Source organism: Nerophis ophidion, linkage group LG29, assembly GCF_033978795.1.
Source record: "Nerophis ophidion isolate RoL-2023_Sa linkage group LG29, RoL_Noph_v1.0, whole genome shotgun sequence".
NCBI lineage: Eukaryota > Metazoa > Chordata > Actinopteri > Syngnathiformes > Syngnathidae > Nerophis > Nerophis ophidion.
Window position 1 is genome coordinate 28785584 of NC_084639.1, and position 14040 is coordinate 28799623.

Below are 14040 nucleotides of genomic sequence, written 5' to 3' on the forward strand. Positions count from 1 at the left end.
GAGACAAACAAACAGTGTACAGGGTTACAAAACAAGATGAGACAAACAGTGTACAGGGTTACAGAACAAGATGAGACAAACAGTGTACAGGGTTACAAAACAAGATGAGACAAACAAACAGTGTACAGGGTTACAGAACAAGATGAGACAAACAGTGTACAGGGTTACAGAACAAGATGAGACAAACAAACAGTGTACAGGGTTACAGAACAAGATGAGACAAACAAACAGTGTACAGGGTTACAGAACAAGATGAGACAAACAAACAGTGTACAGGGTTACAAAACAAGATGAGACAAACAGTGTACAGGGTTACAGAACAAGATGAGACAAACAAACAGTGTACAGGGTTACAGAACAAGATGAGACAAACAAACAGTGTACAGGGTTACAGAACAAGATGAGACAAACAGTGTACAGGGTTACAGAACAAGATGAGACAAACAGTGTACAGGGTTACAGAACAAGATGAGACAAACAAACAGTGTACAGGGTTACAGAACAAGATGAGACAAACAAACAGTGTACAGGGTTACAGAACAAGATGAGACAAACAGTGTACAGGGTTACAGAACAAGATGAGACAAACAAACAGTGTACAGGGTTACAGAACAAGATGAGACAAACAAACAGTGTACAGGGTTACAGAACAAGATGAAACAAACAGTGTACAGGGTTACAGAACAAGATGAGACAAACAAACAGTGTACAGGGTTACAGCACAAGATGAGACAAACAAACAGTGTACAGGGTTACAGAACAAGATGAGACAAACAAACAGTGTACAGGGTTACAGAACAAGATGAGACAAACAAACAGTGTACAGGGTTACAGAACAAGATGAGACAAACAGTGTACAGGGTTACAGAACAAGATGAGACAAACAAACAGTGTACAGGGTTACAGCACAAGATGAGACAAACAAACAGTGTACAGGGTTACAGAACAAGATGAGACAAACAAACAGTGTACAGGGTTACAGCACAAGATGAGACAAACAAACAGTGTACAGGGTTACAGAACAAGATGAGACAAACAGTGTACAGGGTTACAGAACAAGATGAGACAAACAAACAGTGTACAGGGTTACAGAACAAGATGAGACAAACAAACAGTGTACAGGGTTACAGAACAAGATGAGACAAACAGTGTACAGGGTTACAGAACAAGATGAGACAAACAGTGTACAGGGTTACAGAACAAGATGAGACAAACAAACAGTGTACAGGGTTACAGAACAAGATGAGACAAACAGTGCACAGGGTTACAGAACAAGATGAGACAAACAAACAGTGTACAGGGTTACAGAACAAGATGAGACAAACAAACAGTGTACAGGGTTACAGAACAAGATGAGACAAACAGTGTACAGGGTTACAGAACAAGATGAGACAAACAAACAGTGTACAGGGTTACAGCACAAGATGAGACAAACAAACAGTGTACAGGGTTACAAAACAAGATGAGACAAACAGTGTACAGGGTTACAGAACAAGATGAGACAAACAGTGTACAGGGTTACAGAACAAGATGAGACAAACAAACAGTGTACAGGGTTACAAAACAAGATGAGACAAACAGTGTACAGGGTTACAGAACAAGATGAGACAAACAGTGTACAGGGTTACAGAACAAGATGAGACAAACAAACAGTGTACAGGGTTACAGAACAAGATGAGACAAACAAACAGTGTACAGGGTTACAGAACAAGATGAGACAAACAAACAGTGTACAGGGTTACAGAACAAGATGAGACAAACAAACAGTGTACAGGGTTACAGAACAAGATGAGACAAACAGTGTACAGGGTTACAGAACAAGATGAGACAAACAAACAGTGTACAGGGTTACAGAACAAGATGAGACAAACAAACAGTGTACAGGGTTACAAAACAAGATGAGACAAACAAACAGTGTACAGGGTTACAAAACAAGATGAGACAAACAGTGTACATGGTTACAGAACAAGATGAGACAAACAAACAGTGTACAGGGTTACAGAACAAGATGAGACAAACAAACAGTGTACAGGGTTACAAAACAAGATGAGACAAACAGTGTACAGGGTTACAGAACAAGATGAGACAAACAGTGTACAGGGTTACAAAACAAGATGAGACAAACAAACAGTGTACAGGGTTACAGAACAAGATGAGACAAACAGTGTACAGGGTTACAGAACAAGATGAGACAAACAAACAGTGTACAGGGTTACAGAACAAGATGAGACAAACAAACAGTGTACAGGGTTACAGAACAAGATGAGACAAACAAACAGTGTACAGGGTTACAAAACAAGATGAGACAAACAGTGTACAGGGTTACAGAACAAGATGAGACAAACAAACAGTGTACAGGGTTACAGAACAAGATGAGACAAACAAACAGTGTACAGGGTTACAGAACAAGATGAGACAAACAGTGTACAGGGTTACAGAACAAGATGAGACAAACAAACAGTGTACAGGGTTACAGAACAAGATGAGACAAACAAACAGTGTACAGGGTTACAGAACAAGATGAGACAAACAAACAGTGTACAGGGTTACAGAACAAGATGAGACAAACAAACAGTGTACAGGGTTACAGAACAAGATGAGACAAACAGTGTACAGGGTTACAGAACAAGATGAGACAAACAGTGTACAGGGTTACAGAACAAGATGAGACAAACAAACAGTGTACAGGGTTACAGAACAAGATGAGACAAACAAACAGTGTACAGGGTTACAGAACAAGATGAGACAAACAAACAGTGTACAGGGTTACAGAACAAGATGAGACAAACAGTGTACAGGGTTACAAAACAAGATGAGACAAACAGTGTACAGGGTTACAAAACAAGATGAGACAAACAGTGTACAGGGTTACAGAACAAGATGAGACAAACAAACAGTGTACAGGGTTACAGAACAAGATGAGACAAACAAACAGTGTACAGGGTTACAGAACAAGATGAGACAAACAAACAGTGTACAGGGTTACAGAACAAGATGAGACAAACAGTGTACAGGGTTACAAAACAAGATGAGACAAACAGTGTACAGGGTTACAGAACAAGATGAGACAAACAAACAGTGTACAGGGTTACAGAACAAGATGAGACAAACAAACAGTGTACAGGGTTACAGAACAAGATGAGACAAACAAACAGTGTACAGGGTTACAGAACAAGATGAGACAAACAGTGTACAGGGTTACAAAACAAGATGAGACAAACAGTGTACAGGGTTACAGAACAAGATGAGACAAACAAACAGTGTACAGGGTTACAGAACAAGATGAGACAAACAAACAGTGTACAGGGTTACAGAACAAGATGAGACAAACAAACAGTGTACAGGGTTACAGAACAAGATGAGACAAACAAACAGTGTACAGGGTTACAGAACAAGATGAGACAAACAAACAGTGTACAGGGTTACAAAACAAGATGAGACAAACAGTGTACAGGGTTACAGAACAAGATGAGACAAACAAACAGTGTACAGGGTTACAGAACAAGATGAGACAAACAAACAGTGTACAGGGTTACAGAACAAGATGAGACAAACAGTGTACAGGGTTACAGAACAAGATGAGACAAACAAACAGTGTACAGGGTTACAGAACAAGATGAGACAAACAAACAGTGTACAGGGTTACAGAACAAGATGAGACAAACAAACAGTGTACAGGGTTACAGCACAAGATGAGACAAACAAACAGTGTACAGGGTTACAAAACAAGATGAGACAAACAGTGTACAGGGTTACAGAACAAGATGAGACAAACAGTGTACAGGGTTACAGAACAAGATGAGACAAACAAACAGTGTACAGGGTTACAAAACAAGATGAGACAAACAGTGTACAGGGTTACAGAACAAGATGAGACAAACAGTGTACAGGGTTACAGAACAAGATGAGACAAACAAACAGTGTACAGGGTTACAGAACAAGATGAGACAAACAAACAGTGTACAGGGTTACAGAACAAGATGAGACAAACAAACAGTGTACAGGGTTACAAAACAAGATGAGACAAACAGTGTACAGGGTTACAGAACAAGATGAGACAAACAAACAGTGTACAGGGTTACAGAACAAGATGAGACAAACAAACAGTGTACAGGGTTACAAAACAAGATGAGACAAACAGTGTACAGGGTTACAGAACAAGATGAGACAAACAGTGTACAGGGTTACAAAACAAGATGAGACAAACAAACAGTGTACAGGGTTACAGAACAAGATGAGACAAACAGTGTACAGGGTTACAGAACAAGATGAGACAAACAAACAGTGTACAGGGTTACAGAACAAGATGAGACAAACAAACAGTGTACAGGGTTACAGAACAAGATGAGACAAACAAACAGTGTACAGGGTTACAAAACAAGATGAGACAAACAGTGTACAGGGTTACAGAACAAGATGAGACAAACAAACAGTGTACAGGGTTACAGAACAAGATGAGACAAACAAACAGTGTACAGGGTTACAGAACAAGATGAGACAAACAGTGTACAGGGTTACAGAACAAGATGAGACAAACAGTGTACAGGGTTACAGAACAAGATGAGACAAACAAACAGTGTACAGGGTTACAGAACAAGATGAGACAAACAAACAGTGTACAGGGTTACAGAACAAGATGAGACAAACAAACAGTGTACAGGGTTACAGAACAAGATGAGACAAACAGTGTACAGGGTTACAGAACAAGATGAGACAAACAAACAGTGTACAGGGTTACAGCACAAGATGAGACAAACAAACAGTGTACAGGGTTACAGAACAAGATGAGACAAACAAACAGTGTACAGGGTTACAGAACAAGATGAGACAAACAAACAGTGTACAGGGTTACAGAACAAGATGAGACAAACAGTGTACAGGGTTACAGAACAAGATGAGACAAACAAACAGTGTACAGGGTTACAGCACAAGATGAGACAAACAAACAGTGTACAGGGTTACAGAACAAGATGAGACAAACAAACAGTGTACAGGGTTACAGCACAAGATGAGACAAACAAACAGTGTACAGGGTTACAGAACAAGATGAGACAAACAGTGTACAGGGTTACAGAACAAGATGAGACAAACAAACAGTGTACAGGGTTACAGAACAAGATGAGACAAACAAACAGTGTACAGGGTTACAGAACAAGATGAGACAAACAGTGTACAGGGTTACAGAACAAGATGAGACAAACAGTGTACAGGGTTACAGAACAAGATGAGACAAACAAACAGTGTACAGGGTTACAGAACAAGATGAGACAAACAGTGCACAGGGTTACAGAACAAGATGAGACAAACAAACAGTGTACAGGGTTACAGAACAAGATGAGACAAACAAACAGTGTACAGGGTTACAGAACAAGATGAGACAAACAGTGTACAGGGTTACAGAACAAGATGAGACAAACAAACAGTGTACAGGGTTACAGCACAAGATGAGACAAACAAACAGTGTACAGGGTTACAAAACAAGATGAGACAAACAGTGTACAGGGTTACAGAACAAGATGAGACAAACAGTGTACAGGGTTACAGAACAAGATGAGACAAACAAACAGTGTACAGGGTTACAAAACAAGATGAGACAAACAGTGTACAGGGTTACAGAACAAGATGAGACAAACAGTGTACAGGGTTACAGAACAAGATGAGACAAACAAACAGTGTACAGGGTTACAGAACAAGATGAGACAAACAAACAGTGTACAGGGTTACAGAACAAGATGAGACAAACAAACAGTGTACAGGGTTACAGAACAAGATGAGACAAACAAACAGTGTACAGGGTTACAGAACAAGATGAGACAAACAGTGTACAGGGTTACAGAACAAGATGAGACAAACAAACAGTGTACAGGGTTACAGAACAAGATGAGACAAACAAACAGTGTACAGGGTTACAAAACAAGATGAGACAAACAAACAGTGTACAGGGTTACAAAACAAGATGAGACAAACAGTGTACATGGTTACAGAACAAGATGAGACAAACAAACAGTGTACAGGGTTACAGAACAAGATGAGACAAACAAACAGTGTACAGGGTTACAAAACAAGATGAGACAAACAGTGTACAGGGTTACAGAACAAGATGAGACAAACAGTGTACAGGGTTACAAAACAAGATGAGACAAACAAACAGTGTACAGGGTTACAGAACAAGATGAGACAAACAGTGTACAGGGTTACAGAACAAGATGAGACAAACAAACAGTGTACAGGGTTACAGAACAAGATGAGACAAACAAACAGTGTACAGGGTTACAGAACAAGATGAGACAAACAAACAGTGTACAGGGTTACAAAACAAGATGAGACAAACAGTGTACAGGGTTACAGAACAAGATGAGACAAACAAACAGTGTACAGGGTTACAGAACAAGATGAGACAAACAAACAGTGTACAGGGTTACAGAACAAGATGAGACAAACAGTGTACAGGGTTACAGAACAAGATGAGACAAACAAACAGTGTACAGGGTTACAGAACAAGATGAGACAAACAAACAGTGTACAGGGTTACAGAACAAGATGAGACAAACAAACAGTGTACAGGGTTACAGAACAAGATGAGACAAACAAACAGTGTACAGGGTTACAGAACAAGATGAGACAAACAGTGTACAGGGTTACAGAACAAGATGAGACAAACAGTGTACAGGGTTACAGAACAAGATGAGACAAACAAACAGTGTACAGGGTTACAGAACAAGATGAGACAAACAAACAGTGTACAGGGTTACAGAACAAGATGAGACAAACAAACAGTGTACAGGGTTACAGAACAAGATGAGACAAACAGTGTACAGGGTTACAAAACAAGATGAGACAAACAGTGTACAGGGTTACAAAACAAGATGAGACAAACAGTGTACAGGGTTACAGAACAAGATGAGACAAACAAACAGTGTACAGGGTTACAGAACAAGATGAGACAAACAAACAGTGTACAGGGTTACAGAACAAGATGAGACAAACAAACAGTGTACAGGGTTACAGAACAAGATGAGACAAACAGTGTACAGGGTTACAAAACAAGATGAGACAAACAGTGTACAGGGTTACAGAACAAGATGAGACAAACAAACAGTGTACAGGGTTACAGAACAAGATGAGACAAACAAACAGTGTACAGGGTTACAGAACAAGATGAGACAAACAGTGTACAGGGTTACAGAACAAGATGAGACAAACAGTGTACAGGGTTACAGAACAAGATGACACAAACAGTGTACAGGGTTACAAAACAAGGTGAGACAAACAGTGTACAGGGTTACAGAACAGGAACACTGATGGGTCACCACAAGGTGCCCCATAAAAGATGGGAAAAAGGTCAACGCTGAGGGAGGATGAGTAAAAAAAGACAATCTAGAGTGGGGAAAAAACCTCAATAGCAAAGCACACATACATATTACAACATACATCTCCAGACTTGCAACAGAGAGGAGGGAGTGGGGGCCACAATGGGAGGCTGCAGCTCTTCAGGCGCTGCCCAGCTGTCCATCACCCCTAAGAGATTCGCATCAAGGGCGTTGGATGAGGCGTGGGGTATGTGTGTGTTGACATACATTTTATGGATGCATGTGTGTGTGTGTAAGCCTGCAGTGTGTCTCTGTTCCGCGGCCTTGATGTCGTGAAGTCGCTAGTCCAAAGTCAACAACAGCAGGTGTGTGTCCATGAGAGACAAGAAGGGAGATTGTTGTGCCTTCACCACACTGTCCTTTGGCAGAGTCTCCAAGCCAAGGAAACAATCCAAGTTACAATGTTTTTTATGCTAGTGAAAATAAAGTTTGCTTTTCACTCTAAATTGTCTATGACTGGTCCTCAAATTCATCCTACGGGGCAGACAGTCAGATGTTATCCAGATCACAAGAGTGTCCACAGTTCTTCCCGCATCCTCCAATTGTTCAATCATATTAACAACTACAATACTTTCACGCTCTTCTACCCGATCTTCTTCATCTTTTGTCTTACTTTTTCACTTAGGAATAACCAACAGACATTCTAGAGGCGAAAGGTCAACCTGTGCTAGGATGCTATTATCTAAGCGTTTTGGTGCCACAGGCTGGCGAGCTGAGATGAAAGGCCATTGCGGGCGTCAGTGATGGCGGCGGGAGACGACGCTCTGACCCGAGCCGACAATGGTCACCATGGCGTCACTGGATGCTAACACGGCGGTTGAAGCTCTCCTGGCTGGCATCCATCTGGAGAGGTGAGAATTAATAGGAACAAACTTGTTGAATGCACTGACTCTGCTTCCCTGCAGGTACCTGGACTCTTTCCAGAGAGCTGGTCTCCTATTGGCTAAAGACTTGACTTACTTGGACCATGACACCCTGGTAAGCCTAGGAATAACGGCCACTGGACATCGGAAGAGAATCCTGCGTCTGGTGTCGTACATTCAGAGGAGGCAAGCTCAAGCAGCCAATCAGAGAGCCGCTGCCAATCTCCAGAGGGGCCGCTGTCAGTCCCTGACGGAACGTGCGTCTTCACAGGGGGGCCCATTCTTGGCGGCGTCCACGGGTCCCTGTGGCTTTGAGGCGTTAAGAAACAGTTCGGCTCCAGACCTCGTCGCCGTGCTGACAAGTTCAGAGGCTGGCAGAACTGTGGTCAAGCCGACCCCCAAACCCAGGACGGTTTTTAACCGCCGACGTACTGCGCCAATCCACTTCTCTCCAGTACCAGACTTGGCCCCGGCCCCACACAGGAGACTTTCCCAGGAGTCCATCTGTTTTTCTGTCTTTGAAGGCTTAAACTCTGCGGACATGCCCCTAGCTGCTGACAGGGACGAGGCGGGGCAGATTCGCAGGTTGCCTTTTTCAGAAATGGGCGGGTCATTGCCTCCCGTTCCCCCGAGGACACAAAGTCGTGTCCCGGCAACCTCGTGCCACTCGCCCGTGCCGTCGTCTTCGTTTTCCTCACCTGCCCGACCTGCTTCTTTACCACCTCTGTCTCCTGGTCGTCATGACAACGACAGGACGTCCGGATCACCCTTTAGCGGGATGGAGATGGTCTCCAATGAGATCTACTGGGGTACTTTGCCTTTGTCTGCTGCCCTTGGCAGTGGAAGAGGTTACTGCAGTCAGCCATTGGCTCCTCCCACTCCGCCAAGACCAACACATGAGAGGAACAGGTACGTTGGCTCATGGCTTCACATTCCCATCACGCTGCTTGTTGTTGTTGACGTCCATTCAACCCCGCGCAGCGGCGGCGAATCAAGCAACACCTCGTCGGGATCCGTCAGAGGTGAGTGTGACCGTCAGTGTAGCGCCGACGCGGCACCTCATTCTTTGCGTTCGCAGACGACCCGGACAGCATCAGCCCGTATTGTGAAAGTGTCTTCCAAAGAGAAACCAGTCCACTGGCCAGCGAAGTGAGTCCGCCGCTTGTTTGCCAAGTCTCCTCCATTGCTCTTCCACATGTGTTTTATCCTCCCATTCAGAGGGATGCAGGACGAGGCGGAGCAACGAGGGCAGGGGACTCTGAGGATCATGGGTAAAGCTTTCGACCTGTGTCTTCGGAGTCATGTGTCAATCAACTTTCATACGTGTGTGCAGGTATCTCAAAACCACTCTGTCGGAGGGTTACAGCACTGTCGGTGAAGCTCCGCCCCCTCTGAGCCGCCTCACATATGACACCGATGAGGACTTGACCATCTCCCCCTACGCCAGCTACACATCCCTCACGGAGAGAGCCACGCCCATCATTAGCGGCTGGCTGGAGAAGCTGTCTCCACAGGGGTGCGTTTGATTAAAGTACCTGTCAGACCAGGCAGAAGTAAACCTGTTTGATCCTAAGGTGCGTTTGATTTACAAGTACATAATACCATGGGGTTAGGGTTAGCACCATGTAGGCACCTAAAACACAAGGTATGTTTGATTGAAGTGTTTCAGCTCAGACATTAAATGTTGTAAAGTGGCCAGATTGGTACTGCAATCACGGTCAAAATTCTGTAGTCCCCTCCCGCTCTCCGTGACTGAGGTTGCCAGGTAAGCATCCCAATCCTACTTCAATGAATGTCAAATGGCAATCGCGGTAGGTTTCTCTTGTTTATGCTTATTGCAATATGGTTTACTAAGTAATTATGACACATTTTATTGATGTCCATTTGCCAAATATATTTGTAAAGTTAGGCAGCAGCAATATTTTAGTCGGGAGAGACTGTTGGCATTACCCTGCTAATATGTCTACTTTGGCTGCACCATCCAAATAATGATACATACAAATATATCACATATGGCATAAGCCTACTTTGATGGCCAACCAAGGCCAACAGTAAAATGACCGCCACATTTAGTTCTGCATAACCCCATGTTGCATCCGACAGTGTCTTCCGTGTACGCACATCACCATCTTTCAGTGCAGACTGCCCTTCTGTGAGACAAACCATGTTACACAAAAACCATGTTGTGCATAAATCATATGGTCTACTACCATGTCACTACACAATGCATGACATGTTGTGCCAAGCAAATACCACCACATATGAGTCACAGTACCAGAAACCGCAATTAGCCGTGCTAATGTTGGAAGCCATTTCCTCAGCGTACCAGCATATTGAGGAGGAACTAGGCACTGACACTACACATATCCACATAGCTTTTATTTGTACATAATACATGTTATCCTGTCAGTTGGACAACACATGGACATACATGCTAACTAGCACATGTTAGCATGTATGTCCATGTGTCATTGACCGGGCTAGCATGCTAACATTGGTTGCAGGAACATACTAGCTTTGTTGGACAAGATCATAGACTTTATTGACGATATAGTTGACATACCTAATGTCCATTTCCATTTATTACAAGTCATAAGAAAAGGTAAATGCCTGACTTACCTATCAAGGAGGAAAAGAGCAAGTTTAGCATCAGATGACAAGATCTTAAATGGTCTCCATCTATCAAAGGCATCCCCGATTCAAATCTTGGTTTTGTTCCTGGCTTTGTCATGAATAAGTTGAGAATGCTAACTTTTAGATGGACTGAGGTCTGACATGTTTAGTAACTTTACCAGTGGCTGTAGCCAGACCAAGATGGCAACCTGGATGTGAAACACTCACAGACTTTCTAATTGGTCAAACAGTGGAGGGCGGGACATGGAAATGAAAACAATAACAAGATTTCGGGGCTAATCTTGAAATGAGCATATCCAGGCTGAACTACTGTTATCAGCTTTAGAGGTATTGGAAAATAATATGATTTATTAATGACATATCAGGACCATTTAATGATGACATGATTACATATGGCTCCTTTAAGGATTCCCATCCACTGCTGAACACAAGCATATGTGTGTTTGCCTCAGGGGTCAAAGATCAGAACGTTGGCTTCTCCTACGTGTCATCCTTTCTGCTTCTCCCTGCGTCTCATCTCTCATGAGGACTTGTCTCATCTCCTTCCTCTTGTCCTCAACCTCCTCTTACTGCCCCTTCTTGACTGGGTGCGTCTTGCTCTTTTACACTTACCACAACTTTCTTCTTCCTGATCATATTGTCTACTAAACAAAATAGTATCCGTTAAAATATATATATATATATATATATATATATATATATATATATATATATATATATATATATATATATATATATATATATATATACATATACAGTGGGGCAAAAAAGTATTTAGTCAGCCAGCGATTGTGCAAGTTCTCCCACTTAAAATGATGACTGAGGTCTGTAATTTTCATCATAGGTACACTTCAACTGCGAGAGACTGAATGTGAAATATGTGTATATGTATATATGTATATATATATATATATATATATATATATATGTATATATATATATATATATATATATATATGTGTGTATATATATATAGATATAGATATGTGTGTGTGTGTGTGTATATCTATATATATACATATATATATATATACAAAAAGTGTGTGTGTGTGTATATATCTATATATATATCTCTATATATATATATAGATATACATATAGATATATATAAATATATATACACACACACATATCTATATCTATATATATATACACATATATATGCATATATATATATATATATATATATATATATGCGTGTATATATATATATATGCGTATATATATATGCGTATATATATATATATATATATATATATATATATGCGTATATGTTTATATATATATCTATATATATATATATGCCCATGACTTGGGCACTAATACACCTCCATACCATCACACATGCTGCCTTTTACACTTTCACCCTAGAACTGTCCGGATGGTTCTTTTTGTCTTTTGGTCCGGAGGACACCACGTCCACAGTTTCCAAAAACAATTTGAAATGTGGACTCGTCAGACCACAGAACACTTTTCCACTTTGCATCAGTCCATCTTAGATGAGCTCGGGCCCAGCCAAGCGTTTCTGGGTGTTGTTGATAAATGGCTTTGGCTTTGCATAATACAGTTTTAACTTGCACTTACAGATGTAGCGACCAACTCTAGTTACTGACAGTGGTTTTATGAAGTGTTCCTGAGCCCATGTGGTGATATCCTTTACACACTGATGTGGCTTTTTGATGCAGTAGCGCCTGAGGGATGGAAGATACGTAATATCATGGCTTACGTTCAGTGATTTCTCCACATTCCCTGAACCTTTAGATGATATTACGGAGCATAGATGGTGAAATCCCTAAATTCCTTGCAATAGCTGCTTGTGAAATGTTGTTCTTAAACAATTTACTTAGGCATTTGTTGACAAAGTTGTGACCCTTGCCCCGTCCTTGTTTGTGAATGAGTGAGCATTTCATGGAAGCTGCTTTTATAGCCAATCATGGCACCCACCTGTTCCCAATTTGCCTGCACACCTGTGGGATGTTCCAAATAAGTGTTTGATGAGCTTTCCTCAACTTTATCACTCTTTTTTGCCACTTGTGCCAGCTTTTTGGAAACATGTTGCAGGCATCAAATTTCAAATGAGCTAATATTTGCAAAAAATAACGTTTACCATTTTGAACGTTAAATATCTTGACTTCGCATTCTTTTCAATTGAATATAAGTTGAAAAGGGATTTGCAAATCATTGTATTCTCTTTTTATTTACCATTTACACAATGTGACAACTTCACTGCTTTTGAGGTTGTCAGGTTCAAACACTGATGACATCTATTAATCAGACAAGAAGCAAGGAACCAAGCAGAAACAGAGTTCAGGCTCATGAGGAGAACGCGGGCACTGCACACTTCGTCACAGTCTCGCCCTACACTCTAAGGTTCAGCTTCCGCGTCCCTCTTTTTATTCAGAGTTCAAGAGTCAAAGTCACGGAGGCTGCCTCTAAAAGAAGTGGTCACATATTTTATGCAAAGCAGGTCCAGGACACACAGTACGTGATGGAATGTGGTTTCGCCTTGTCCCCGCTTCGTCTGCGTGTTGTCTTATCTTCGTTGAGGTCCTTGAAGTCTCTGTCTCGTCTGCGTGCTGTTATCCCATCCCTGCAGAGGTCCCTGAAGTGCTTGGCTTCCAGCGGGCCAAAAAAATGATAACATCTGTGGCTGAGGCCACCCCTCAGACAACAAGTTTTGTCCTTGCATGGATTAGAGAAAACGTCTAACTTGGGCACAATAGCTAATAACTAAAGCAACAGACTTTAAGCATACTAAAGGTAGTGTGATAATATATACATAATTATTCTAACAGGGGTTTGTACTTACTAATACTTGTGGTCTTAAGGAAATCTACTGTATACATCCAGCTTGGTCATGTGACTGGTGTATGTGCTTTTATTTTGTAGTAATTACGTTTTCCAGAAACGTTATGTGAAGTTTGACGGCAGAAATCTGATGTACTTTGGAAACGAGAAGGTATGACAGCATTTCATTTGTTCACGGTGGCGAGTCCAGGCTCCACTCCGACCTCTTTTAACTGTCTTCCAGGATGTGTACCCTAAAGGAGTCATCCCATTGGCTGCTATCCAGATGGCTCGCCCCACCAAAGACAACAAATTTGAAATCGTGACCAGCCAGCGTACCTTTGTTTTTAAGACTGATAACGAAGGTACACACAACGTACAGTAGT

General features: G+C 41.7%; 1 protein-coding gene across 6 annotated transcripts in view; it reads left to right on the forward strand.

The window, feature by feature from the left end:
• The window catches only part of arap3 (ArfGAP with RhoGAP domain, ankyrin repeat and PH domain 3), a 68510-nt gene that overhangs the window by 13185 nt on the left and 41285 nt on the right, over positions 1-14040 (forward strand). For 4 of the 6 annotated variants that reach the window (XM_061892161.1, XM_061892156.1, XM_061892158.1 and 1 more), the window contains 8 exons: positions 8074-8221; positions 8276-9142; positions 9215-9255; positions 9312-9382; positions 9452-9504; positions 9567-9749; positions 13757-13826; positions 13899-14019. In XM_061892161.1, coding sequence (XP_061748145.1) covers positions 8151-8221; positions 8276-9142; positions 9215-9255; positions 9312-9382; positions 9452-9504; positions 9567-9749; positions 13757-13826; positions 13899-14019 — 1477 coding nt within the window. In that variant the 5' untranslated portion in view covers positions 8074-8150. Of the gene's footprint in view, positions 1-7995; positions 8222-8275; positions 9143-9214; positions 9256-9311; positions 9383-9451; positions 9505-9566; positions 9750-13756; positions 13827-13898; positions 14020-14040 lie in introns of all 6 variants that reach the window. The other 2 variants (XM_061892157.1, XM_061892159.1) reach the window with 1 other exon arrangement.